Here is a 26,168-nt window from a genome sequence, read left to right on the forward strand (position 1 = left end):
GGGTTTTTAAATAATTCTTTTTAAGCTGTTTGAGTAATTAAGAAGACGACTAGCATGTGTCATGTTTTCGTGAATTATATTAGCGACAATTAAATGATCAAGCTGGTCGCACTTGTGCTGTCATATGTAGGATCAAGAGAGGATATCCTCTCTTGGTAGGATTATAAAATCAGCACAGCCTTAATTAAAAGCCTGGCTTCTCCGACTCTTTCTCGTTCCTGTCGTGCATCCCAGGTTCAACAGACTTCTTCTTGCAGAGGAACCTCGTCAAGTCAAACATCAACTTTAAAAACTCCACTAAGGTCAACAGCGAGATCCCAGTGAAAAGACCCAGTGAACCTCCAACGCTGCTAATAAGGTCTTTCAACTAATAAAGGAAGAAAAGGTACAAAATTAGCACTCAAAAGAACAGCAATATAAATCCTTTCACTCAAATTAATCGAGTGATGCTAACGTTACTCCAGTTTGGCCACCCCACTTCTCCAATTTTTGATTTTGCCGATTTAATACAAGGCGCGAGGTGGAAGCATCTGGATCATTATGGTTTGGGTAAAATCATACTGAGTGACCACTTGAGTACTACTGAGTAGTATGTTTCAGGCGTTCTGTAAGATGGGAAAACGTGAGAAGAACAATAAGTGAAAAAAGGCGCGGGTTAGTTTTCCCAAAATCTCCCGCCTATTTTCCACTTGCCGTTCCTCGCGCTCCACCTCCCCTCCCCGTCAAGAGCAACGAGACACTATTAAAGCTAGACTTGCACCAAGTCACCCTCTATTGGCGAGCGAAGCGACGACCGCGAGTGACGAACATACCTAAACCGCGCGTCCAAGGACTTTGAGAAGGTCTATATTATTAAAAGCGGATTTACGCACGAATCACCAAAAAAAACACCGAGTATAACCTTTACAGAAACCTCAGCTGATATTTGCTTGGTCGCAGAATCAACGTTTCTTTGCCAAACGCTGCAGCGAGGCATTTACCTGATACCGTGCTTGTTGAGCGATGATCTCCAACGTCATGCTCTTACAGTAAACATCAACCCGCGCCAAATTTCGCCTGTAAAAACAAAATGACATTAAGACTTCGAACCAGTCTGGCACTAGAGACCGATTGTTCAAAGCGCGATTAAGCTATAGTTCTGGGTTAAATTCGAGTTTGATTATAATTTTGATTTTTGCCCTTTTTTTTTTAAAAAAAAAATAATTGGCGTTAATCGGCTTTCCAACAACTGAGAGTACAGGGCTATGCTGCCATCCGGCATCTCATTTATTAATTAATTTATTTTTTAACATGTGACGTGATAATGACGAACCTGGCTTCTGCGAAGTCACTTGTCACATCAGAAGCTTTATCTCCCAGGATGTTTTGTAGACGCCCCTGATGATTCACAAAAAGAAAAAGACATTCACATGACCTACTGCTTGCCTTTGTTACGTCATCATAAGAAAAGCTAAGATGAAAAGGTAAATGACAGGAACAACTCACCAGATATGCATCTGTCGGCCATACGGCAGATGATGTGGTTGCTAGATACTCAAACAGCCTAATAAACAACAACAACAACAGCATCATCAGCAACAAAAATAAGCAAACCAGTCAACAGATGAACAAACAGCAACATGTGTAATAGAGAGATTAAGCATGACGTTTATTTTTCCCGCGAACGGCAAAAATTCAACTTCTGCCGTCTGCCGTTTGACGTTCGTACGCGAAAATGAGTAGTTTTTTGTTTGTTGTGAACGTGGTATTTTTCCCCTATTTTTATGAGGGATTAATTTTAGAATTCGATAAAAAAGGTAGCAAAATGAAAGACAAGCTCGCGTTTGCCGTTTGCCGTATAACGACAAGCTTAATCTCTCTATTGGCAAACACTAAACCGGAATAGTTAGGCACCTCGTATTAAGAGAGCGATTAAGAAATTCAGGAACTTAAAATAGTTGAGGTTAACTGAGCAACTTTATTCCTACAAAGTTTGTATTCAACTGCAGTCTTTGGGGCGGCTTATATGAAAGAAATATGCACACCTTATATTGGATTGTCTAACATTTGGTAAGCACGAATATTTTTCAAGTTGCTGGATTTTTCAATAAGCGTCTTCCTTTCCTTCTATATTAGTAACCCTTGCATTCGCCCTGTTCTAAGCCGACCAAACCGGGATACAGTTTGTACTACAGTGTTAAAAACGCTCTGTTGGCATTTCCTAATATGGTCAAATGACCTCATGACGTCAAATAACAACAATAATAATGATGACGATGATGATGGCAATAAGTATAAAACACCATAGTTGACTTTAAGCTAAGACTCTCGGCACCATTAAACAGCTTCACGGGGACAAGGAGACCACAGTTTCAGTCTTTGCGTGGTATACGTAACAAGAGAGAACGCCTAAGTACTAGGATGCTGAATCCCAACTGGTTGGAGACTAGCTATCTACAAAGCGCGACTGGGACCACCTAGAACAAATCCAGCAAATGGCTGGGAGGGGAGGGGGAGCGCTGAGGGGCTCGAGCTTTTTCGCCATTGAAGCCTAAATGCATGAAGGGTACATTCAGCCTTAAAAAAGACTTTTAAAAAATGCCCTTTATAAGTTACAAATACAATGGTTGCTACTTACTTGCAGTCTTCATTACAACTGCAATTTAGATTTGACCGCCTGTGCTGGTCGTTAACCATGTCGGTGCAAGAAGCTGGAAATATATTAGTAAATGTATAGCCATAACATGCACAGTATACATACTGTTTTTACATGTAAAAGTGCAAAGTTCTCATCAGTAATTTCGAAAAAGATTCCTGATAGGTATCATAATTTATGTTTTGGGCCGTGACCCAAATTCATTCTTACCCCTTTTATGGATGAGTACAGTAAGCGATACTGCATAAATCAATATATTAGGGACTTTAAGATCAGAGTACGAGTACGTCTTTCAAATCTAGTGTTATGCTTTCGATTATGACATTTCACACCAATCGCCTTTTTTTAGGTGATGACGTGAATTTGTCGCCTTATGTCATGAGGCGGTCGGCGGGATCTGTACTGCATTCTGTTAGCTTTCTGTTGTTGCGCTTGATCGACCGATCAATGAAACTGAATGGGACCGGAAACTAGCTACTGCAGGAATAAATGTTTCGCGAACAGAGATGAAGCTAACAAGAAATCGCCGCGAAAAACACGAAACAAAATACTACTGGTAGGGTAAACGAAAGAGACAAATTATATTTGACAAGTTCTATCAGATTTAGTGAACAGACCGGTACTTACCTACCTACCTACCTACCTCCTACCTACCTACCTACCTACCTACCTACCTACCTACCTACCTACCTACCGTTACCTACCTTGGGTTGAATTAATCGGATCACAGTATGGCTTGAGTGCAAGTTTAATTTCAGCACATCCACATTCCTTCAACTGAGTATTAGCGATGCATGCCTTCCTACACGCCTGAAAAAAAGCAATTTACTTAAAGGAGCTACGTCAAGACAACCCATCTTGAAAAAACTGGCAAGTTTTTTTCAAGTTTCTCATTCGTAATTCATCTAAATCTTCGTCAGTCAAAACCATCCTTGGTTATTTTCCCGTTTTTATTACTCCTTTGTTGTTTACGCGATCTACATGACACCACTATTATTTTGAGGTTTTCTTTAATTTGGAAGTAATCAGAAAAATCACTTTAAATACCCCTGACATTGGAATAACGCCTTCTTAGCATTCTCAAAGCTTTACTTTAAGTTTATAGATTTCATGGAAAGAATGCGGGCACAGTTCAAACGTTTCCAGTCTACAAAAGAATCTGATCAGTACTCGTTAAGCAACGTTTTCAAGTGGCATACCGTATTTTCTCAAATAAACGCCCCCGGCGTTTATTTCAAACTTGGCTTCGTGAACCCGGCGTTTATTTGAAGCCGGCGTTTAATCGGGGCGCGGCGTTTATTAACGGACTGCAATTTTCTGCCAATTTTTCAGATTGATTTATTGTTACCGATCTTCGAGACCAAGGGGAAGTTTGTCAAGGCGGGACGATTTTTCTCTTCGTTCTGCCCCGAAAAGGTGTCCCTGGGTATCCAAAGGTGATTATTTCCCAAAGGTGCACTATTACGGATTGGATAGTTTATGTTGCAATCGAGATTTGTGACAAACAGAAGATATTTACTTGTTAGCTTGACCTCGAATAAACGCCGGGACCTCGAACAAACGCCCCGGCGTTTATTTAAAAACTAGCAATTTTGACCCGACGTTTATACGAGGCCGGCGTTTAATCGGAGTCAGGCGTTTAATCGAGAAAATACGGTATCCCCGTGAAATATCCTACGAGACGACAAGCTTTATTTCCTCATTGGTTCATCGAAATAACTATGCACAAATTTAAACGTGACTCACCATCTCTGAGTACTGATAAGTAAGATTTGTGTGATCACCAGTGGATCCACAATGTCTCCCCTCATACGGATAGTTAAGACGGCTCACAACTCTCTGTAAATTAAGAGAAAAGAGGGGTAGTTAACCATTAACGCGGGGAAACCGGTTGGTTTACGTATACAGTTTGGGCAAACGGTAAGCAAAACTGAGCCCTGAACGGAAATGCGGAATGAGATTTGGCGTGTTCCATTTTGCAGAATTTACTCGGAGAAGCCGGAACTGAGGTTACTTGTCGCGTATACGGGTCCAAACTGGCGAAAGGCCTGGAACTGGTAGATAAAAGCTGATGGTGAGCACATTTTCCGTCCGGTTGGTAATTTTGGACTACCTTTCAAGACGTTCCATTTATTTTGGAAATTTTCCCTTCGGGAAAACCAAACAGCCTTTATACCATTTGCCAGTAATCGCGAAATGTTCGGTTCTTTGCGTGCAATGTTAAAGGGCGCAGAGGGCGGAGATATTAGCATTCAAAAAATGCAAAATATCTAAGTGGTAAAAGCACTTATTGAGCCCATACATCTTTGTAAATTTTTGAGTTTCCAAACCCGCGTCTGAGTTGATATGTAGCTCGATCAGAAAATGAGGCGCTTATGCTAATGACGCAAACTTTGTCAAACAACAAAAGATTCCCCTAAACTGACGAGTGTTAAACTCACTTTGGTGAAACCAATGTTAGTGACTTGCCCTGGTGCCACAAGGTATCCATTCTCCTCCGGAAAGTACATTTCTTGAGAATGTGTCACGTCAATAACAGCTCCAAACGATTCGGAGAAATCTCCTAAATATTCGTCGGTTTCGATGTTTAAGATCAGCGACAAGCCTATAAGGTAAAGAAAATGCTGTTGCTGTATTAACCTCGAAATTTGTTTGTCTTTTTATTTGAAATTTTTTTTACATAATTAAGAGGACAAATTCACCATTTTGATTTCCCGGTGCACTAACGTTCTTCGACATATCTCCGCCACCAAACACGTAACAGTTTCCATATTCATAGTTGAATAACAACGTGAAGTTCCTAGAAAAAAAAGAACAAAGGATGAAATAATACAATAACACCTGCAATAACTACTGCTTATTGCTATAAACATGCAAACTATGCGTCTGAGTCTAGCGGCCCATCAGGCCGGTAATCAGTTATCTTCGGTTTCAGTAGCATGAAGCAACATGGAGTATTTTTATTTCCCCTTGGATGGGATGAAAGTCTATAGCTTTTGCTAATTTGGTGGAGAACTACTGTGAGATTAAAGCATCTTTCCCAACTGCACGCACACAAAAGAACAATAACCCATGAGAGTCGAAAGGAGTACGCGAAGGTTAACGGTCAAACTATCATAGGGAGTCCCCCCAGGGACTCGAGCGAGAGATAGAAGGCTCGTCAATTCTCGATGACTCCATCATTTCTTTTTTGATACCGGCTTTAATTCTTAGATTAATGGTTGAAACAGTCAGCCAGCTAGCTAGTCCCACGCCCCACGCAGCCATTTTAGGGGGCGATCGTGTTTCACTTCTCCCCACACGATGGCTCCTAAAAACGACTGCGGCGGTGGGAGACTACCAGCTAGCCAGCCAGTTGGTCGGTCGGTCCGTCAATCAATTTGAACTTCAGCTTACTCTGGACCGCAAGGGTCGCCTTTCCATGTGCAGTCCAGGATAAATTCATCTGCTTGATGTCCAATCGACTGTTTAACGTCGTCATCAAGGGAGGCCAGAAGGGCTCGTTTGTAAGATGTCATGAGCTGCAGAGACACTGATAAGACAGAAAACACGGCTTAATTACAAATTATTCAGGGGCACCCAACAGATCATTTCGTTGAATTTCTGTTCGGAAGGCCTAATATCCCCTCAAATTTAATTTAGTTAAATGTCACCTCGAACCTTCGTAATATGGGAAATATAACACCCGTTGTTTTCGAAGAGGTAAAAATGTTGTTTTGGGTGCGGAAAAACGCTAGTTACTATTTTCGGAAAGATAGCAACAGCTCACAAATTCAGGTTATGAGATTTTGTTCCCTAAATATTTCTGTCACTTAAATGTTCAGCTAGAAAATCCGAAAAGACTTTACAGTGTTAGAAAACATACGACGACATTCCAAGACTTTTGACTGACTGACTTATTTAGCCCGTGTTTCTGTAGAGTTCCAGAAACACAAAACATACTTAAAAACAAAATATACTGAGGAAAAAAAATAATGTATAGATTAAGCCAAGCCTAAAAGTGAGTGGAACTCCATAGCTTTTTATTTCTTGAGCTAGCGCGGTGCCGACTTGAAAATAGTGTACTAATAATCAAATGTTCGCGTATAGCCAACAAGAAATTCCTAGAAGTAAATACACGTAGTTATTTCCTTTTTCACTTGTATATTTCCTAATTTTACTTTACTTTATTTTACTTTACTTAACTTTACCCAACCCTCTTTCTTTTTCTTTTTTTTTTAAGGTATGGGGCATACGAACGTGAACGCGACAAACAAAATTTTTCAGCTCGATGTGTTTGCGAAGTTTTCTTAGCTATGGGGCTCCAACCTCGTTCCCAGGGCTTTTCCCTTGCAATGAGGTTGATAGGGCTCCGCTCTCGACTCCGCTATGATAATTTCTAACCGAAAAATATACTGTTTGTATTTTATGGCTAGCACAACAAACATAACACTTCAGTGATATTAAAGACCTGGTGCACATAAAACTCTTACCATTACTCAGGCTGTCCTGCATCCAAGTTGGGTGCTGTAGGATTGTTACAAAATGTAAAAATAAAAAATTAAAATAGAAATGGTTTTATTTATACAAGTTAGAAGGCCATGTTGTATATTAATCATTTCCATAATGTAATTTCAACGCGAAACTCTCTTCTGGTTCGTAGTGACAAACAGTTGGAAAAATTACTCTCGGGGTGGGGATGGGGGTGGGAATAGGGGGGGATAGGAGAGAAATTATATTGTTTTGGAGGGATTTTTTTTTTTAGAATTTCGTGAATTTACAATTACGCCCTACCGCGAAGTTCCACTATTACAGAAAGTTTATTATTATTATTATTATTATTGTTATTATTATTATTATTATTTTCCATTGGCAAAGCTGGAATGCTTGATTAACAAGATGTAGAAAGTTATTATCCTTTTCAAACTAAGAAAGAGCAATTAAGAAAAGGAAAACAAACTTTCTACATCAGTTTTTATAATTAAGCGTTCTAGCTTTTACAATTACAATAACAAGATCTCTGTTATTAAAAAGAAAAAAATAAAGGAAAATATGAACTTTTAAGGCCTCTTTCGTCCCCTGGAGCGATGAGGGCAGATGATGGTGACATAAGAAAAAGTGTCCTTATTTATTATTTATCACGTTTATTTACCACGCCAAATATCAAGAGCAATAGTCACGTAATAATAAAGAAATAACGAATTTTACAAAGAGGCAGCAGGGAAACCTAAAAAGTAACCGCAAAGCTTACAATAAAAAGGTTTCCTAGTTACAATAATGCGTTGACATTATTCATTTGTTTGGATAATTCTTGGCAAATGCTGGGCAATGTTCCTTCGTTATGTACTGTATTTAGCAATCATTGACCGCGCGTGTGATCTCGTCAGTTTCTCATCAGTTAAAAGGAGCTATGTCACGGACAACACATCTTGAAAAAATTGGCAATTTTTTTTTAAATTTTTCGTTCGTAATTCGTGTTAATCTTCTTTACCATCCTTGGTTAACCTGACTTCACGATTCTATTACTTCTTTGTTGTTTTTCTACATAAGGAAACTATAATTTAATTAATTTGAAAGAAACCGAAAAAAATACTTAAAATATCGTGGCATTGCTCCTTTAAGTTTTTTGATATCATCAACGTCTTCCATTTCCCCCTAAAACCTGAACAACGACACAGAATTGATCAAAATCATGCAAGTCTAAACAGAAAGTGATTTAATAAAGTGTGCGTGCTTATAATAAACATACCTAACAGTAATAAAAGTGGAAAAGCATTTAAATGATAATGAAGTCAGATAGCGACAGTCACGCTTATTAATAACTCAGTACTCACCGTTATGAGCCCTTCTTGGACGGCCCTCGTTAAGGCCGATCGCTTTACCGCGTTCATGTTACAAACCACAACGGCGGGAAACTCAAGTTCATCGACTTGTCTCATCTCAACTTTGACATCGACCGGGTACGACAAGTGGGCTGATACGATTATATATCCCTGGTAGATCGAATATGACAGGGCAGCAAGCAAACACGCCGACCAGATAAGTCTTTCTACAACTGAACTAGAAGACGCCAGTCTTCCAAATCCATGAGCGGTAGTCTCTGAGCAGAACTCGTGAAGTTTATCCTTTGCTCCACTACTCTTCTCTTCCGTTTTTAGGTTTGTTTCATTCATTTCTTCAACCCTAAAGTTCCAAAAACGCAAAACTGTATGTGACTGTAAAAAAATACTTAAAATAATCGCAGGGTGAAATTAAACATATATGTAAGAAAAAATAAAAAAGGAAAAAATGTTTCAAAAATGCTGTCAAAATTTGATGATATTCCTATCAATTTACCTTACAGAAAAATCACACCATCATTCTTAAATCGAATATAGGTGTCCCTAATTTACTCACCTTGATCAGTACACGTATAGTGAGAGGTTTTTTATTTGCATAGTTTTTATTGCACACACGTATATTTAACTACATGGCACCTCATGCTGTTTTCGTTCCTTCATCCTTTTGTTCTTCCCGAGGTGATGTGCCGAAAGGTAAACATCGTCTTTTCTCTTTTCCTTTGCTACTGAAAGCACGTGACTTTTTGGCATTGTTTTAGAGGTACTTATAAAAGAAGTAATTATTTCGTGTCAGGCCAACAATATAATTAATATTTTATAACATCACAGGAATTAAATTTCGATCAAGCAGATTTAATTGACTGCGTTGGAGGAATAAAACGAGAAATGTGATAGAAAAAAATAAATCGCGAAAACTTGAAGACTTCTCGTTTACACATTCACGCAAGCATTTTTTTTTTCACTGTCATGGGGATCTTTAAGAAAGAAAAAATTCTAATTAAAACATTTGCGCTAACTGGGGGGTAATAGTGCTGTTTTCCAGTTTCAAATGACTCTTTGTGGTTTTTGGCGTTAAATTAAGGGACACTGTCACGTGGTTTATCTGCTTTTCAGTTAAAAGTACTAAAATTGGCGAAGTATTCTCGCTCGTACACGAAATGCACCTAAAACATCAAGATAAAGATATAAAGTAAATTGTTGTTGAAGGAAGATGGGAGCCGTTCAGACCACAAGGGCAAAACTTGTAAAAGGCAGCCTGACTTTTTCAAGTTGAGATCTGAGGTTCCTGTCGGATTGCATCACAATAATATCACTTGTTTATTGCTTCAGTACACTGGTATAGTAATTATACGTCTTTAGGCTCTAAATGTTTTGAAGTGAAGCTCGTGACAGTGTCCCTTGAAAGGATGATTCTGATTCTGAGCTATCATGAAGCCACACATGTCATTTTTGTGGGTTCTCTTTTTCCCACGAAGGAATAGATGACAGAATAAATGAACTGATTATTTGCACGGCGGCAGCATTAACACGATCCTCGCCGAGCCCACCAATTTAAGTGACTGGGGAAAAGAAGCCCGAAAAAAATTCAGGACTTCAATTCACGGCATCCTTCATGGAAAGAGTAATTTCATTTTTTCTCTCAAAGATACAAACGGTAACAACCAAAATGGATTATGCGTGGCTTTTAAGTAAAAAATGTATGCCGGTTTATTGCTTTTTGAGCGCAATGTTGGATCGGTCGCTTCAAGGCAAATAAATCAATAAATAACTCAATAAATTCAATAAAATGTAATTTGTAATTAATTTTTCTCTTTGCTGAATATCACAGTACTAGTATCATTTGTGTTCAGGACCGTAGCCGCTTTGAGGCAAACCGAGGCACTGCCTCAGTCATTGTTTTCGTTTCTTTTTTTAAGGGGGAGAGTAAATACCTGCAACAATGGACGGTTTACGCTGGAATTCCCCCCCCCCCCCCGCCCCGCCTTTCAATGTTGGAAATACACACAGAATCGGTGGAGAACAATTTTTCAAATTCAAAAGGAAAGGGGCAAATATTTTTCCAATTTAACCATGGACATTGCCTCAGTCATTTTTTTTCTGGCTACGGCCCTGACTAATTAGTGGGGGGACTATTTAATCCTCTCTGTTGTCCAAAAGGATAGTTTTATTTCAACTTCTTCACTCAGTTGTTTGTTTTTATAAGAATTGTTTGGGTGCAGCTTCTGAAAATAAATATAACTATACTTACAAGTTTTCCGGTGTACACAGCGAGCTATTGTTTTTTCAAGATAAACTGATAAATAAAGCAATTATGTTTTTATAGCAGAAATGGGGTGTTCAATAAACGTTATTTACGTACGAAGTTGACAAGACTCTAAATTAAGACATAATTGAGACAAATCTCTATAAAAAGTCAAGCCAAGCTAGTTATTTATCTAAATTCTAATTAGATCTAAAAACACTGAATGAAGAGCCGCTGCCACTGCAAAGCAAATTATTTTATCTGTAGAAATGTTTAAATAATCATATAAACGTGGGGCACTTTTTTCTAGACCAAAGGAATATCACTCTGTTTGTTTTGTCTTGCATTTTATTTTATTTTCCCACGAAGAATTTTTGTTTAGTTTCCCTGCATGGCCGCAAGAAAGAAACAAAATTGTTTGCCTTCCGTTCCTGGGGTTGCTGCAAGGCTTGTATTATTGGGGGGGGGGGGGGGTGGGGAGATTGAGAAGAGGGGAAGGGGGGGGGGAGTGAGGGTTGTCCGGAAATTTATGACCCGTTAGTAAAGCTTGAAAGAGTACATTTTTTTGCATATTAAATTAAACCTTTTAATGTGTCTCACGCCAAGATATATGTTATAATTTATGATGTCGAACTCGTCTGGCGTTCCATCCCCTCAAGGCATCATTTTTACCACCAGGTTAAAAATTACAGTTTTTTTCCAATAACGCGTGATTATATATCTTTCTTTTGTTTTGCTGTTCTATTGTTCTCCTATTCAACTGTTCCTTTGTACCGCCTCAACACAACACCTGCAGGCCGCACCATAGCAACTGTAATGAATATTGACATTCTGTCTTCACTTGTCCGCCATCTTGAAAAATTTTGGGGCGTCCCTTTGTTCTCGGTATATTTTCGACCGAGAAACGCCACATTGACGTGCTTGGTTAGCTAGGAAACCAAAAACTGAAGAAAGGTAGGTTTGAATGCGAAGGAAAAGCTTTGTGACTTTCCTCTGATGAATTTTACATGAGGGTTTTTATGCTAATTGCATAAATCCAGCGGTGTCAATCATTCGTGTTCTTCTCACGCACCAAAAGATATTGACACGTCTGTGCTTCAATTCAACAGATCGTTGAGTGGCAGATTGGAAACACGACCGCCAACCGAGCGTAACACTCTGTGAAATATAACAGCTATCACAAAGTGTTGTTGCTTTGAAACTCCGAGGTCGAAAAGTGAAAACAGATAGAGCTGCATTTCGACCGGCTGTGCAGTGTGGTGGGCATTCCTAGTTCGTCACAGCCTCGAGCGCGCGGACATCTTGGATTGCAGGTTTATTTGCCAACAGCCGCGCTATGGAAGGAAATGTGATGAATTCGGTGCAAGTTCCCATGTTATCGGGTCAGCAAGCTGCGCTGGAGCAAATGAAACCTCCAGAGGAAGGACCGGACGGTCGCAAGCAAGACATCGGTGATATTTTACAGCAAATTATGAATATCACTGATCAGTCGTTGGACGAAGCGCAAGCGAGGTGAGTGAAATCGAACACTACGTTGTCGATTTCGCGTCCTGTCTTCCCGCCGCGTACTATGCTTGAGTTTGTAGTGACATAAGCTTGTTCAGTTCGCTCTTATGTATACTATTAACTGTCGATCTTTTGACTGCGCGCCTTATGGCTTATCATATGATAATGCATTGTTTTCCCATCACATATCCATTTAGGAAACATGCTCTGAACTGCCATCGCATGAAGCCCGCCCTTTTCAACGTCCTGTGCGAGATCAAGGAAAAAACAGGCAAGTAATGACAGCTTTGCAGGCACGTGTTTATTTTCCTCGGAAGCTCGATGCACAATATATACGAACTGCAATCATATTCCTAACTTTAATCCAGTGGTATTCAATAAATCCCTCGATTTTGTTTGCACCTCGTTCGATAGAACGATTCATCACGAACTGCACGAGGTGTACGTTCCGACGTCGAATCGTTCGATCGCGAAGTCCTTTAACTGCTTTAAATCATTTTTGATTTTTTCCTGTTTTCTTATCATCAAACGCTTACATTTTGAAATCATTAAACACAGTATTTTCATCGAAATAATACGTCGTGGTGTCATTTTTGTGCTTTATTAAAACTCAACTTCACATGTGAGCATGTGTTTCCAGTAGAACGGCGATCACAACTTTATTTGCTTCAGTTAAAATTGATGACGCCTTTAAACATGTTTTTTCTCGAAAAGAAGGCCGCTATCAATTTATTGTTTTTGCGTTGATTGCACTGATAAATTTCCTCGGTACTTCGGTGGTAGTTTGGGCTCGCATTTTTCACTTGATTGCTCGTATGTAGCGATAAAGTGAAAGGTAGTAATTATGAGTTGTGTCGTGTGTTATTTTGGTGTTAGTATAATAGATTGTTGGCGAATGTTTATTGTTTGTCTGCAGCGTTCCTTAGGGCAAACAATAGGCTCACAGCTACCCAAAGAAAATACCTTTGTTGTGATTCTTTAATAAATATCTTCTATAACAATACTGATCTGCTAAATAAGGAAACAATGATTCTCATTTCCAAAGATCACATATTATGTATCGCCAGCTAACACATATCTTGTAAATTATTTTCCTCGGAGGTCAAAGTTAAAATTATGCACTAAAGCCATTCTTTTAATGTTGCTTTTCCAGCAAGAAAATAAAAAAAGGTGGAATATTTTACACAGTAACTAGAACTGTTTCATTCTTTGTTGGACTAATAGCACAATTTGTTGAAAGCTTATTTGGTATGGAGGGTGACAACTCCATAGGATAAAAAACTTTGTGCAGTACTGTGTGCTGCCAAAGATCATCCTGAAATTCATACAGAGAATTGTTCAGAAAATTTCTGATACAACTGTCAGCAATCAGGACAATATACCGTACCCAATCACGACAAAATTTCCTTAGAAAAGTTTGCATTATTCCCTGCATTTTTTCCCCTTGGCAACTAAAAAAGTACAGATAAATTCTTCTCAAATGACAGTTAGTCAATTCAAAGGCCAAATTTTTATGCAGTCAAGGAGAGCATAATTTTGTGATCTATCCTACATCACCCTAACTGTACAATTGCTTTCTTGTCAGTTGGAACTAAGGGTTTGCTCCGATATTGATATCCTTTATTTCTGGCCCAAAATAATTATCAGAAGTTTTCCCCTTCCTTTTAAACATCCTGGAAACATGTAGTTAAGATCCCCTGAGAAAACATGATGTTCCTGTTTGAGCTCAACTTTTCCATATTCATAACTTTTACCATTTCTAAAACTGCTCCTGACCTGTTTCCAAAATGTCAAACCAGAAAGAAAATTTTAACCACAATATATACATGCACCCACCATACTGCTGTCGCCACCCCGCTTTCAAATTATAATGATTGATGAAAGTGAAAAAATAATGTGAAATATTGATTTTTCATGACACGCTGATTCTGTCTGGCTTTGACAAATTCTAAATGATTTTTACATCAAATCGTCAATCGTTTGCACTCAGAAGGAAGTATGAAACCAAGAAATTTTTACTATGCGTTTTATAAACTTAGGGACAATTTAAATAACAACAAGAACCACGTTGCAGAGTAAAACGTAACTCAACATTTTAACTTACAATAAAAAAACCTGAAGTTTGAATGTGCTGCTTGATTATTGCTTGAATTGTCTAGCTACTGTACTCTACAAAGGAAATCAATGTTCTGTTCACATGTGAAAAGTACAGACATTTATATACTATTTTCTCAATAGACTGCTGGGCCCCAAGTCAATGCCTGGTTTAAATAAGAGAATTGTCTGTAAATAAATAAAACATAATGGCTAGAGAATAATGGATTTATTTAAAAGTATAAACTTTTTTTGGGCCATGGGGTAGGTAGAGGTGTATAATGATGTGCGCTTGTTTACCATTATTTTCTCATTCTCATTTGACAAATTTCTAGGGGATATCTCCCAGAAAGGCATGATTCCTTAGAGGAGTTCCCTCATTAAATGTTTTATATTGTGAGGTGGTTGAAACTTTAACATTCAGAAGCACAATAACATTTTCCTTTCAACAGTTCTCAGCATCCGTGGATCTCAAGAAGATGAACCGCCTGATCCTCAGCTTATGAGGCTAGATAACATGCTCCTTGCAGAGGGTGTAGCAGGTCCTGAGAAAGGAGGGGGATCTGCAGCAGCAGCAGCTGCCGCAGCTGGGGTGCATGAGAATCAAGCTGAACATACAGAATACAGGGCCAAGTTAAACCAGATAAGACAGATATATCACACAGAACTGGAAAAATATGAACAGGTATTTCATAACAACTTATTCGTAACAGTTGAAATGTGTGCACCCCTTAGGTAAATATTTATAGGCAACATGATTCTGCTTTTATTATTAAGCTGTGACTTGTATTCTAGATAATAAATATTCTAGATAATCAAGAGAAAGTATGGGTGATCTTAAAAATTAGATCTACAGTAAGTTTAATGGTGCCACAATTAATGACCACAGACAGAAAGTCTTGATAACTGAGAAGCTTAAAGAGAATCAAGTTTTGGCTGCAGTTACATGTAGGCCAACCCCTGCCATTGTATCTAAATATTAGTTCATAGGATGAAAATTTTAATAGTTGGTTTTATTTCAGTTGGTGACATTTCTATAAGCTGGTTTATGAAATCCCTCTATTTATAGTAAATGTTAACAATGTAAACATAGGGTTTTCAATAACTTTTTCATCTACTGTAGCATTTCATGTACACTCAGGTGTAACAAGGTGGCCCAGGGACGGCATGCTTTCTTTTTTTTGCCAAAAAAAAAACTCACGTCACAGCCATGATATCTACCAGTGACACCACTCACTGGTGTTATGGGTTCAACTTAGACCAATGAGCGACTCTGTATGAACAAGTTCTTCATTTGAAATTCGAAGGACTTTTATGTGGTCAAAAAACATGTGAGAAAAACAATTTCAAGGCAGCCTTGGTAAAATACACAACTCACAGATACCTGTAATTTACATTTCTTGGGAAAATGTACCACCCAAAACATGTGCGCTATAACAAACAATACCTTACTTTCTGTCATGGGCAACTTAATTTAACATTGATGTATTCTTTGTATTTTAACTTGCATGGCAGACAAAACACTACTATCACCTTTGTGCTTATTGTTTCAATAGACCTTACTTTATTAAAATAACACTTTCATCATGTTTAGCAATGTTAAGATATTTCATTTGTAATGAAGAAACCTAAAATTATAAGCTTTTCACAACCTCTTAATTGATATATTTTTTTATTTTATTAAGGGTAGCAAATAGTTCTTCATTGGTCTTGTAGAACTAAAGTCAAATTTCACGGGTCTTGCCATCTCATTTTTAACTCGGAAAAGAGTTGTAGTTAGCGAAGTGAATTTCACTCCTTCACTCGTTTCCTGTTAGACATAGGCACGCAATGCGTGCAAGTGTTTTAAGGCCTCTAGAGAATTAGACCTGTTCTCTGATTACCTACATTTGTAGTTAAATTACATAATATTATCATGCTTAATTACCAGCCGAAGTATTGTATTAATGTCAGTTTTCTTGAAATAGACCAAAGCTTAATTTTTCCAATATTTTGCCTAACCTTCAAAAATCAAAAAGGAAAAATAAAGAGAAAGAAAACAATTTGCAACGGATGGGAACTCTATCTCTTGTCCTTTCGGCCTGCTCTCGATGAGCAGCAAGATGAAAATCAAACTAAGTGAAGTGAAGAATGTGTAGAATGTTTAGCATCATTCGTTTTGGCAAATCTTTATTTGTCAGTTTGTTGGTCGATTCTTGTTTCCAAATACATTTTCCGAGTTTTGTGGCTTATAGCCACTTTGATTTTTGCTTGGTGCAGTCTTGTAGTCTTGATTTCCTTTGCAAGGCTGAGAAATTCTCACGCTCACAAAAATGATATTAGTCTTGACATCTCAGAAAGTCTTAGATTTACAATGTACCTTTCACCACCCCTTTCATTTTTTTGTAATTATTTGGTGTCGTGAAATAAATAAAACAAATCAGACAAACAAATAAGTGAAATTTTACTTGCTATTTCTTTGAAACTGAAATGCTCATGGATAGTCTGAACTTACAAATTCAAAGTAGTGTTATAATTCTTCAGCTCCTATTAATTCTTCTTTTAGGCTTGCAATGAATTTACAACCCATGTGATGAATCTACTGAGAGAACAGTCAAGAACACGACCCATATCTCCCAAGGAAATTGAACGGATGGTGAATATCATTCACCGCAAGTTCAGTGCTATTCAGATGCAGCTGAAGCAGAGTACATGTGAAGCTGTTATGATTTTGAGATCACGGTTCCTGGACGCAAGGTGAAAAATTCACTGTTTTTGTTTCGAAAAATTCACTGTTTTGAAGCAGGATTTCTGCTTACAATAGGAATAACCAAGCTTCATTTAAAGACAAGTAGTCCACAAAATAGCGTTTTCAAGAACACACTCTTGTCTGTCCCCTCTGGAAATAATCCCTGGCCCCAGTTGTTCAAAGGGTGGATAACGCTATCCACTGGATAACTCACTATCCGGTGGATAGCAAGTTAGGTTTTGTATGACAGTTATCCACTGGATAGCAGTTTATCTGGTGGATAGCATTATCCACACTTTGAGCAACTGGGTTCAGATCGGTAATTCCTCCTTCAGAATTCCAATCATAAGTATCCCCCGTAACTTTGGAATTCCATTTAAAAGAACCTCCCTTGCCTTTGGAATTCCAAAATACATGTAGGTATGGATATTTTCTGAAATTGCCCCCTTTCATTTGTGCTAAAAAGAGAATATATTTGATTTATTTCCAGGAGAAAAAGAAGAAACTTCAGCAAGCAGGCAACAGAAATTTTGAATGAATACTTTTATTCACACCTGAGTAATCCTTACCCCAGCGAGGAAGCCAAGGAAGAATTAGCCAGAAAATGTGGCATCAGTGTTGCACAGGTAAATCAACTGACTGGTTAAATGTACAAATATACTGTAGCTTATTGGTGGAACTGATATAGAAGGTGCTGCTACAGTTGCATCTACAAGTCATAAATAGACTGATAGCGGCGATGCCTTTACAACTCATTCTCGACACTGATTGAAAAGTGCTACGAGTGGTGATGGTCTAAATCCATACCACTGTATCTACTTCTGAGGTGATTCCCCCTAATTTGTCATTGTCAGTTTCTCCTTTGATTTTTGCTTTCTAATAACAAAAAAATGCCACACTTGGTAAAACTACTACCTGTAATCTTGAGGTGATCCTCTACTAGATAAGGTCAATTTCCTTAATTATTAAATGGAATATTTACAAAATTTGGCTTGGGCTTAAAGAAATATATTGGAAGATAAGAGTGACACTTAAGAGAAAGTTTGTCATACATGTATGTGATTGAAAAGACATAGACGTGCATATCAGGTCATCTATCGTGCATTCGTGTTATTTCAAGGCTTATTATGCGGCTGACAATTTGACTTTCTCTTTCTCGTCTGTACAGATTTCAAACTGGTTTGGCAATAAGAGAATCAGATACAAGAAAAACATTGGAAAAGCTCAAGAAGAGGCAAATATGTATGCTGCTAAAGCTGCCTCAGGGGGTGGGCCAGCGGGGCAAGTCCAGCCTGGACAGCCAGGAGTACCCTCAGCTGGTCAAGGTGTGTAAGGGTTTGATTTGCGTTTTTTTCCAAGTCAAGATGGTCTGTGCATTGTACCCAGTGCCTGTGTTCCCCATTTTATACCATGCCATAGAAAATACAGCCAATCAGAATACAGGAAAGCCGTTGTATATTCGGCGGTATTCAACCCAACCTTCCCATCATGCGCTGCGATTGTATTCTCGACGAAATTTAGAAGGCGTATTTTCCATGGCATGGTATAAAATAGTTACACAACACTTTCTCGTGGGATACTATGGAATATCCCACTTGACACTTGTATTTTCTTGGTATACACACGAGCCTAAAGGCTCGTGTGTATACCGAGAAAATACAAGTGACTCGTGGGATATTCCATAGTATACCACTCGAAAGCGTTGCATAACTAGTATGATTTGTGTTTTTTTTTTCCAAGTCAAGATGGTCTGTGCATTGTACCCAGTGCCTGTGTTCCTCATTATATCTTATACAGCATGAATTTGTTGGAAGTAGGAGTATTGGTATTTTCCTTGTATGGGATCCTAGCCTATCACAGTATACTCCTTGTCCTCTGGAGTTCTGCTGGCTACTTGATTTTATGCAACCAGTGTAACTGGTCGCAACAATTAGCTTGTGACAAACAAGCTTGGCATTGTCACAGCCGCCTACTCTTCCATTTGCTGACACCTACTTTAAAACATTTTGAAACCCGTGAATTCGGAACACAGAAACAGTTCTCTGTGTTATTGAAACTATTTCCATGTACATGATATTACTTTTTATAAATTCTTTCATTTCCTTTATTTTTAGGACAATACCCAGCTGGTGCAGTAGCAGGAAGTCCAACAGGTGTGACTCCGTCATCACAACATCAGATGCCAATCACAAGTCAGCCGCAGCCTGACATGTACGGTGTGCAGATGAATGGGAGCGGCATGGGTCAGGAATATCAACCAGGAAGTAATGTTGGTGCCAATGTTCAGTCACAGGTCAGTAGTAAGAGAAATGGCGGGCTGCAAATCTGACCCTCCTGATTTTGTCTTTGAGTTACCAGGGGAACACAGTTTGCCTCAAAACTTTAGTACTAGGCTTTCTGGATTTCTTGTTTGGAGCCTTTAACTCTTTCTTGTCAGGCACGGCCATTTACCGGTCCTTTTGGACCGGTAGCGCGAAAATTCCTAGAAAATTTGCCTTACTTCTGTTTTCCTCCAAATTTGGAGAACAGGAAGCTGATATGATTAGCCAATTACAGAGCGATTTTGGGCCAAGACACTTGAATGTGCCTTACATGACCAATTTTTCCAAGCGAAAAAAAAATTTTCAATATGGCGGACGTGACTATGGAATCAGTCGAATGAATTTAAACAGCTTTTAAAAGCCGGTGAAGATGGTTTTTGAGAAGGAAGTTGATCCAGAAGGTTTTTCAAGTCTCAAACAAAGTATTTGGACAGTTAGCTCGAAATTCGAAGCGAAAAATTGAGGTAAATGATCTTTTATTTTGCTTCGCACATGTTTGTGTCTGTTTGCGATATGAGCACATGCTGTTCAAAATGCGGCAAAAAACCGTTCGGATCGCCGTTTTATTACGTTTAGAAACTCGCCTTTATCATAAACAATTTGTCCTTTGTTGAATTTGGGAATGTAAAGCTCAATTTCTTTGATAATCACTCGTTTTGTAGGGATTATGCAGCCGTGAGTAGCCGCACGTAACTTGAGCTCTGATAAGTCGTTGCCATGGAAACTGAAATGCGATCCTTCTGTTTACGTAAGAAAAAAAATTAATAATTAATTCCCTGTTTGGAATTTTTTCATCCGGTTTTTGGCACCAATTTTGTCTTAGAATACGGAAAATGATTACTTGGACCTTAAAATTTACCCAGTGGAGCGTTTTTGCACTATTTCAGTTTTGCCTAAATTTTGTGACTTATTTTTACTGATTTTTTGTGATTCAGAATTTTTTTTGAAACGTTTTAAGTATCCATGAAGGAGATTATATTTTTTCTAGAAAGCATATTTTGTGCCCTTTCAAATGAGATATTGGAGACTTTATAGCTGCAAATTACTTTTGGAGTTATTAAATAAAACGTGCGACACGGTCAATTTTGCATTATTTTTGATGTGACAACAATGAGTTAACTAGGTTGTTTTTTGGTTAAGTTCAACAAGACTGTCCTTCAAACTATTTTGCAAATCAGATGACAAGTTGTTATGTTCATGTGCCATTCAGTTATTTGATAAGCTTGATATAAAAAATGCTACATGCAATATTAAAGGAGCAATGTCACAGTATTTGAAGATATTTTTCTGATAACTTTCAAATTGAAGGAAGCCTCAAAGTAATAGTAATAGTTTTCTAAAGTAGAAAAACAACAAAGGGGGAAACTTCTCTCATGTGCAAGTGTATGTTTATTGTTAACTGCCTGATGTAACATTTCTTCTCATCCCTTTCCAGGTACCAGGTTTACGTCATGTGATATCCCAGGCTGCGACAGGTTATATTGATCCAGCAACAGGACACATGCAGCCCCACGGACAGGGCCAGGTGTATCATGAGCCGCATCACCTTCACCATCAAGTAAGTTGATAACAACCCTCCAAGTTTATTTTTTTCCTTAGTGGCCATTTGGCCACCAACTACTCAAGTTTGGTCGCCAGTGAAAAATTTTAGTCACCAAATTAAGCTGATGCTTTCAATCTTTCCTCCCAATTTTAGTCGCCAGGCTGGCGACCTTGGTTCAAATTTAGTCGCCAGCTCCAAAATTTTAGTCGCCATGGTGACTAAAATGGTCTTAACTGGAGGGTTGAACAACTACAATGATGAAAAGTGGTAACAAATAATTTGTCTGCCATGTCACTTTGGTTGCTGTAGCATGAAGCGACTTGGAGTATTGTTTCTTCCCCTGGATGAAGTTTTATTTGCTGGTTACCCCTTCTCCCCCCTGTACTTTGATTACTGTAACAGTTTGCCACACCCTTTTATACTCCAGGAAAGGGCACAGTATTGTCTAAGAACACTTTATTATATAAACGTCAGTGAAATACCAGGAAATCTTTCGCGCGAAAAAATCATATTTTCACACATGAAAATAACATGTTATTTTCACATGTAAAGATATCGATTTCGAAACATTTTCTGACAAGTTTTCCCTGTTTCAATGCTGAATGAGCCAAAGTAAAGCGATATTAAGTTGAAACATCTTCGGATCTTCCTCGGCAATCTTCGGATATCTTCTCGGAAAAGTTCGGAAAATGTTTGGAAACATCTGTAATCATCTTCGGAAATCTTCGGAAAATGGTCGGCAATCTTCGGAAAATCGTCAAAAACATCGTAATAAGTAGGTTTATATAATAAACAGAATATTACATGGTTGCTTGGAGATATGAAATTTATCTTTTCGTGTTCAAATCGATATCCCACTCGTTCGCTGCACTCACTCGTGAGATATCGACTTGAACACTGAAGATAAATTTCATATCTCAGCGCAACCATGTAATATCCTCTATTTTTTACCCCAGGGCCAGGGCTTGAATCCCAGTATACTTACTGTTAAGCCACTACACATCCCATGGTGATAGAAATAATGACAACAAATTGATCAATAATAGCATTGTTTAGCTCAAAGAAACCACAGGCCAGTACAGTACATTGTTTCAAGTCATTGACTCAAAATGTACCACCTTTTAGATCATTAATTTGTTAGTGTTTTTTTAAATGTTTAGGAATTTTAGTAGATGACTTTTGGTTTGGTAGACCTTGTTTAATAATTAACAATCTCTACCAACTTTTAAGGCAAGAGGATTCAATGAATTGTTTGACTCCATAAATGTCTGGGCTGGAAAATCCGGATCGGGAAAGGTACTTTACATTGTTACTTTCACACACTGTATAATGAAAAGGAATCTTTCTGATAATAAGTGAATTCTTGCTTAATGACAACAATGTTCAAACTCATTTCTCTGGTTTGTTCAGGTCTGTGACTTATAAACTAACTAAATGTTAGATTTTGTTGTACAGGTTAAATAAAAATTACTACAGTATATGTAGATTTGCCAATTAGCTAAGTTGTTTACGTCTTATTTTTATTCACATGACAATGGCCATGGAAACACCTGTTGTTCTCTCAGCATTTCCCATTCATCACTCGTGTTCCTTATATTACTCTGGAAGAAAAAGCAAGTGAAATATTTTGATCGTGAATAATGTGTAGTTCAATAAAATAATTATCCATACCTCCCCCACAGAAGGGACCCCTTACCCCTCCGGAAATTCCAATTAAGCCTCATACATTTCCCTAACGTTTTTGGCCTTTGAAACCCCTCCCACCCCCAGAATTTTCCAATTCCTTCTGTGAGGGAGTATGGACATTTTCTGGAACTACACCAATATACACTAATATGCAGAGGAACATACAGGTTAATCAATTTCAGTTTTTGATCCAAAATTTCTTATTTGTTTTGCAGGGTGGAGAACAAAGAAAGAGAGGACAAAACGGCAAATCTGGTGAGAAAAACGTTGTTTGATTTACTTTTTTCCTTTGCAAGTTGCAAGTCTTTTAAAATGTGTGGCCGTGGTAGAACTAAATGTGTAGATAGATGTACTCAAGCAATGAGTGGTTTATTGAAAAAATTAAAGAAAATGAACACAAAACTTATTGTTGTGGTGGATGTGGCTGTTTATAAAAAAGTATCTCATCCATTTAGTCCTTAGACTGCAAAACAGTTGACATTGATTTCAGACCTCTTGCTCTCGTTTAAAGACCGAGCAAGTTTGCAAAAGATACGACTGTTTTGCAGTCTTTTACATCCTTAGTGTTCTTTGGACATTGCAAAGGGGTTCTGAGGGTCACCTTTTTGTGTCCCAAGCCAAAACTACCCCGAGTACTGTACTGCTACATCAAATGATCTACATGATTTAGATACTGTACTCAAACGATAATTTAAATTTCAACTTTCCCGGCTATTAATTTTCAGGAAGCCGCAGTAACACCCCGTCGGACTCGTTACCAGGCTCCCAAGAGGATAAGGATGAGCAGGGAGGTTCAGAGTTCTCAAGTCTCCAAGGACTGAGTGACATGGCCAATGCAGACTTTGACTCACGGGGAAGTGACAGATCTAGAGATGAACCACCATCAAAACGAACAAAGATGTGAGAAGCGGTGAGCAGGAAGGAATCAGATCGCCTTTCTTGGCAGGCTGGGGTTTGTCTTCAAGAAAACTTAAGAGAGAGAAAACTAGCGAATAATATGGAGATTTTAGGTTGTTTTATAAAATGTTTGATTTAGGCGAGCGTTTTATTAGTTGAAATGAATTGAAGTAAAGCTGATTCGCATCAGAAATGCCACTGAATTCTCAGTTAAAGCTACTAATATGACATGATTCAAAGCAAAGCTTTGCTAGTTTATTTTATAATGTTTGCTATTATTACATCTGGTTTGCAAGCTACACTAACTGCTTGCTTTGGCCATGAAGTGAAACCACTCACTGGCTACTTGGTGACAAATGTTTGTTTAAGATCAGCAGTGTGACATTTTGGAGTTAGTAGGCTCTCATTGGGCCATTACAAATCCGTCAATCTGATTGGTTCTTTCATCGTTGACTATTTAATAATTAGACGGCAAGCTCGAGGTGTCTATCGACTGATAGTTGGCAAGGGGTTGGCAAGGGACGAAGCCCCGAGTGGAATATCAAAAGTCGATAGAAACCGAGAGCGAGCTGTCTAACTGTTTTAGCATAACTCAGAGACCAATCTAATTAACAAAAAGTTAAGTGAAGGTGGTTTACTTATAGGGTTGTGATTTCGGAAATTTTACTTGCACGGGCTCCCAGGGCTGTCTGTCGAGAATATGACTGCCCTTATGTAGCCAATCAGATTGTGAGCTTGTGAAATAGTCGGTCACTTGGTTGGTAATCACTGATAGACCAGGATCTCGTGTGAGTTGCCCTTGAACGACAAAATTATTCTGTCATTTTTAGCGTAAAAATAACCAAAATTATAGATTTTTGACTGTTATCCTTGAGAGTGCCTACTTGCTAAAAATTAGACAAAATAGTTTTAAAATATCAAACTAGTAAGGTTGTTGTGTTATACTTACAGACAGTAATTATCAGTTATCAGTTTGTAAATGATCACTGTGACAAAAAGGATACGCAGACAGGGTGTACATCTCACATGAAAGAAAAAAAAATACAATTATTTGACATCCCGTTCATAATAAGGCGGCATAACATGGTGTAGTAAATTTCTTTTACTTCAGGAATTGACTAAGCATTGAGGTACCCTTGAGGCGCTGTGCTGCGCTTGATTGACAGCTTTGAATTGTCCGGAAGTGCTCGATCTGCTTCGTGATTGGACATTGGAATCGCAAACCCCTCGGCTACTCCGACAGTGATTCAATTCCAAACCAGCAATAGCTCTCTCTGAAGTTTTTTATAAACCGATTTTTGTTCTTTTTGGCGACCTGTTATAATTAAACAGAACGATATTTCTTTAAGTGAGCACATCAGGTATCATAGATTCGTCAGAGAACGATAGACGTTGTCTAACTGAAGGCAGGTCAAATTGGATTGCGTATTAGTTTCCAGAGACAGTATTTTTTTTCAGAACGGTTTGAAGCTTTGGTCTCTAAAGGTTTCTTAGCCAATGATTCAATATTTTGTTTTACAGGCCTTTTCACACTTATTTTATAAATCTGCTTAAAAAAAGAATTTTTTTCAAACACTGTTCGGTGTTTTTTTGTTTAAAAGCGTGTTTTAAGGCGTAACCGGACCTAGCATTTCATAGGTGCCTATTTCAAGGAATACGGTTATTTTGTATGTAGATCATTTAACTCTTTAACTCCGAAAAGTAAAACGTTAATTAACTATACTTATTGCTGCACAACAGTTTTCATTTTTATTGTATTCTCCTAAGAGTTTCTTTTATGTACTGCTAAAATCATTCTGGGAGTGAAAGGGTTAAATTCATGCTACATTTGAATGAAAAACAACGAGCATCCATTGTGTTTGTAGAAGGAACTAAACAAGAAGAAAATTTTACCAGGGATAAATTGTAGTCGACAAACGACTTTGTGAGGGTAACGTTATGCTGGTTATGTTAAATGATGTACAACTACTGCAGAATCGCCCAGTGTGCAAGCCCTATTGATGAAGTTTGCGTAGTTCGCCTGACATTGACAAAGTAGTTATACGATAATAATAGAAATACATATTTTATTAATAAACTTGTTTTTTGCTTCTCAAACGTAAGAAACATTGAAGTGTAATTTGCCATTATTTTGTTAGTATATCCATACGAGCTGACGAATAGAAATTTTAGGTAAATATATTATAATTTTATGATACCGTTAGAGTTTGTTTGGTAAGCCATCGAAGGTTAGTTGGTGATTAAACTTCACTTGTGAAGTCTGGAAAAAAGTTTGTTGTGTTGTCTTTCTTGTATCTTTATCTTGTTAATGGCCGTGTTTGGACGACGGACAATTCGTCCGAGACGGTTAGACCGACGAAGTATATGAGTAGGGGCAGAAACCCATAAGGTTTTCTGGTAGGGGACGCCCAAAAAACTTTATTAGACATTCAAAATCACCAAGAGAGACTAGACGTCAGCATAACCGTTTCTCTCTTGCAAGCAATTGGAACAAACCATTCAGCTTGCCTTGTCTCAGTCAAAAAGAAAATAATGTAATCCCCTACTCGACATGCAAAATTTTCGATGACAGTCCCCATGGTCTGATGTCTGAATTCTACACAATCTATAGATTGTTGAATTAAGATATTTCTTGGGTGTACATAAAAAGCGCGACTGTACGTTTTCTGGCATATATAAGATGTACATCCTTGCCTG

General features: G+C 38.2%; 2 protein-coding genes across 4 annotated transcripts; one reads left to right on the forward strand and one right to left on the reverse strand.

Moving 5' to 3' along the window:
• Positions 1-59: 59 nt before the first annotated feature.
• Positions 60-9,022, reverse strand: LOC144663589 (acid-sensing ion channel 1A-like). Of its 2 annotated transcripts, none has more exons than XM_078524616.1 (13): positions 8,951-9,022; positions 8,449-8,797; positions 7,108-7,141; positions 6,032-6,167; positions 5,338-5,435; positions 5,077-5,240; positions 4,382-4,474; positions 3,340-3,445; positions 2,618-2,690; positions 1,486-1,543; positions 1,313-1,377; positions 981-1,056; positions 60-367 (listed from the first exon to the last, which is right to left on the reverse strand). In XM_078524616.1, the coding sequence occupies exons 2-13, from the start codon at positions 8,785-8,787 to the stop codon at positions 185-187; spliced, it is 1,425 nt and encodes a 474-aa protein (XP_078380742.1). In that variant the 5' UTR covers positions 8,788-8,797; positions 8,951-9,022; the 3' UTR covers positions 60-184. The 2 variants fall into 2 exon arrangements, with proteins under 2 accessions (XP_078380742.1, XP_078380735.1); XM_078524609.1 differs by having other exon boundaries at positions 8,449-8,829; positions 8,951-9,016.
• Positions 9,023-11,546: 2,524 nt separating this feature from the next.
• LOC144663576 (pre-B-cell leukemia transcription factor 1-like) lies at positions 11,547-25,741 on the forward strand. Of its 2 annotated transcripts, XM_078524588.1 has the most exons (13): positions 11,547-11,650; positions 11,806-12,208; positions 12,400-12,473; positions 14,749-14,981; positions 16,842-17,032; positions 17,515-17,650; positions 18,193-18,349; positions 19,139-19,317; positions 20,781-20,903; positions 22,119-22,184; positions 22,454-22,501; positions 22,790-22,829; positions 23,300-25,741. In XM_078524588.1, the coding sequence occupies exons 2-13, from the start codon at positions 12,033-12,035 to the stop codon at positions 23,476-23,478; spliced, it is 1,602 nt and encodes a 533-aa protein (XP_078380714.1). In that variant the 5' UTR covers positions 11,547-11,650; positions 11,806-12,032; the 3' UTR covers positions 23,479-25,741. The 2 variants fall into 2 exon arrangements, with proteins under 2 accessions (XP_078380714.1, XP_078380724.1); XM_078524598.1 differs by lacking the exon at positions 22,454-22,501.
• Positions 25,742-26,168: the final 427 nt, after the last annotated feature.

This window comes from Oculina patagonica, chromosome 1 (genome assembly GCF_052425735.1).
Source record: "Oculina patagonica isolate OP01 chromosome 1, crgOcupat, whole genome shotgun sequence".
Classification (NCBI taxonomy): domain Eukaryota; kingdom Metazoa; phylum Cnidaria; class Anthozoa; order Scleractinia; family Oculinidae; genus Oculina; species Oculina patagonica.

Excerpts from the sequence above, each read along its gene's own strand:
- LOC144663589 (XM_078524616.1), bottom strand. The coding sequence starts at position 8,787 with ATGAATGAAACAAACCTAAAAACGGAAGAGAAGAGTAGTGGAGCAAAG. Across the intron at positions 5,241-5,337 it reads TGCACCGGGAAATCAAAATG|GCTTGTCGCTGATCTTAAAC; the intron begins GTGAATTTGTCC and ends TTTACCTTATAG. Across the intron at positions 3,446-4,381 it reads CTTATCAGTACTCAGAGATG|GCGTGTAGGAAGGCATGCAT; the intron begins GTGAGTCACGTT and ends GCTTTTTTTCAG.
- LOC144663576 (XM_078524588.1), top strand. The coding sequence starts at position 12,033 with ATGGAAGGAAATGTGATGAATTCGGTGCAAGTTCCCATGTTATCGGGT. Across the intron at positions 19,318-20,780 it reads GTGCCAATGTTCAGTCACAG|GTACCAGGTTTACGTCATGT; the intron begins GTCAGTAGTAAG and ends ATCCCTTTCCAG. Across the intron at positions 22,830-23,299 it reads AGGACAAAACGGCAAATCTG|GAAGCCGCAGTAACACCCCG; the intron begins GTGAGAAAAACG and ends ATTAATTTTCAG.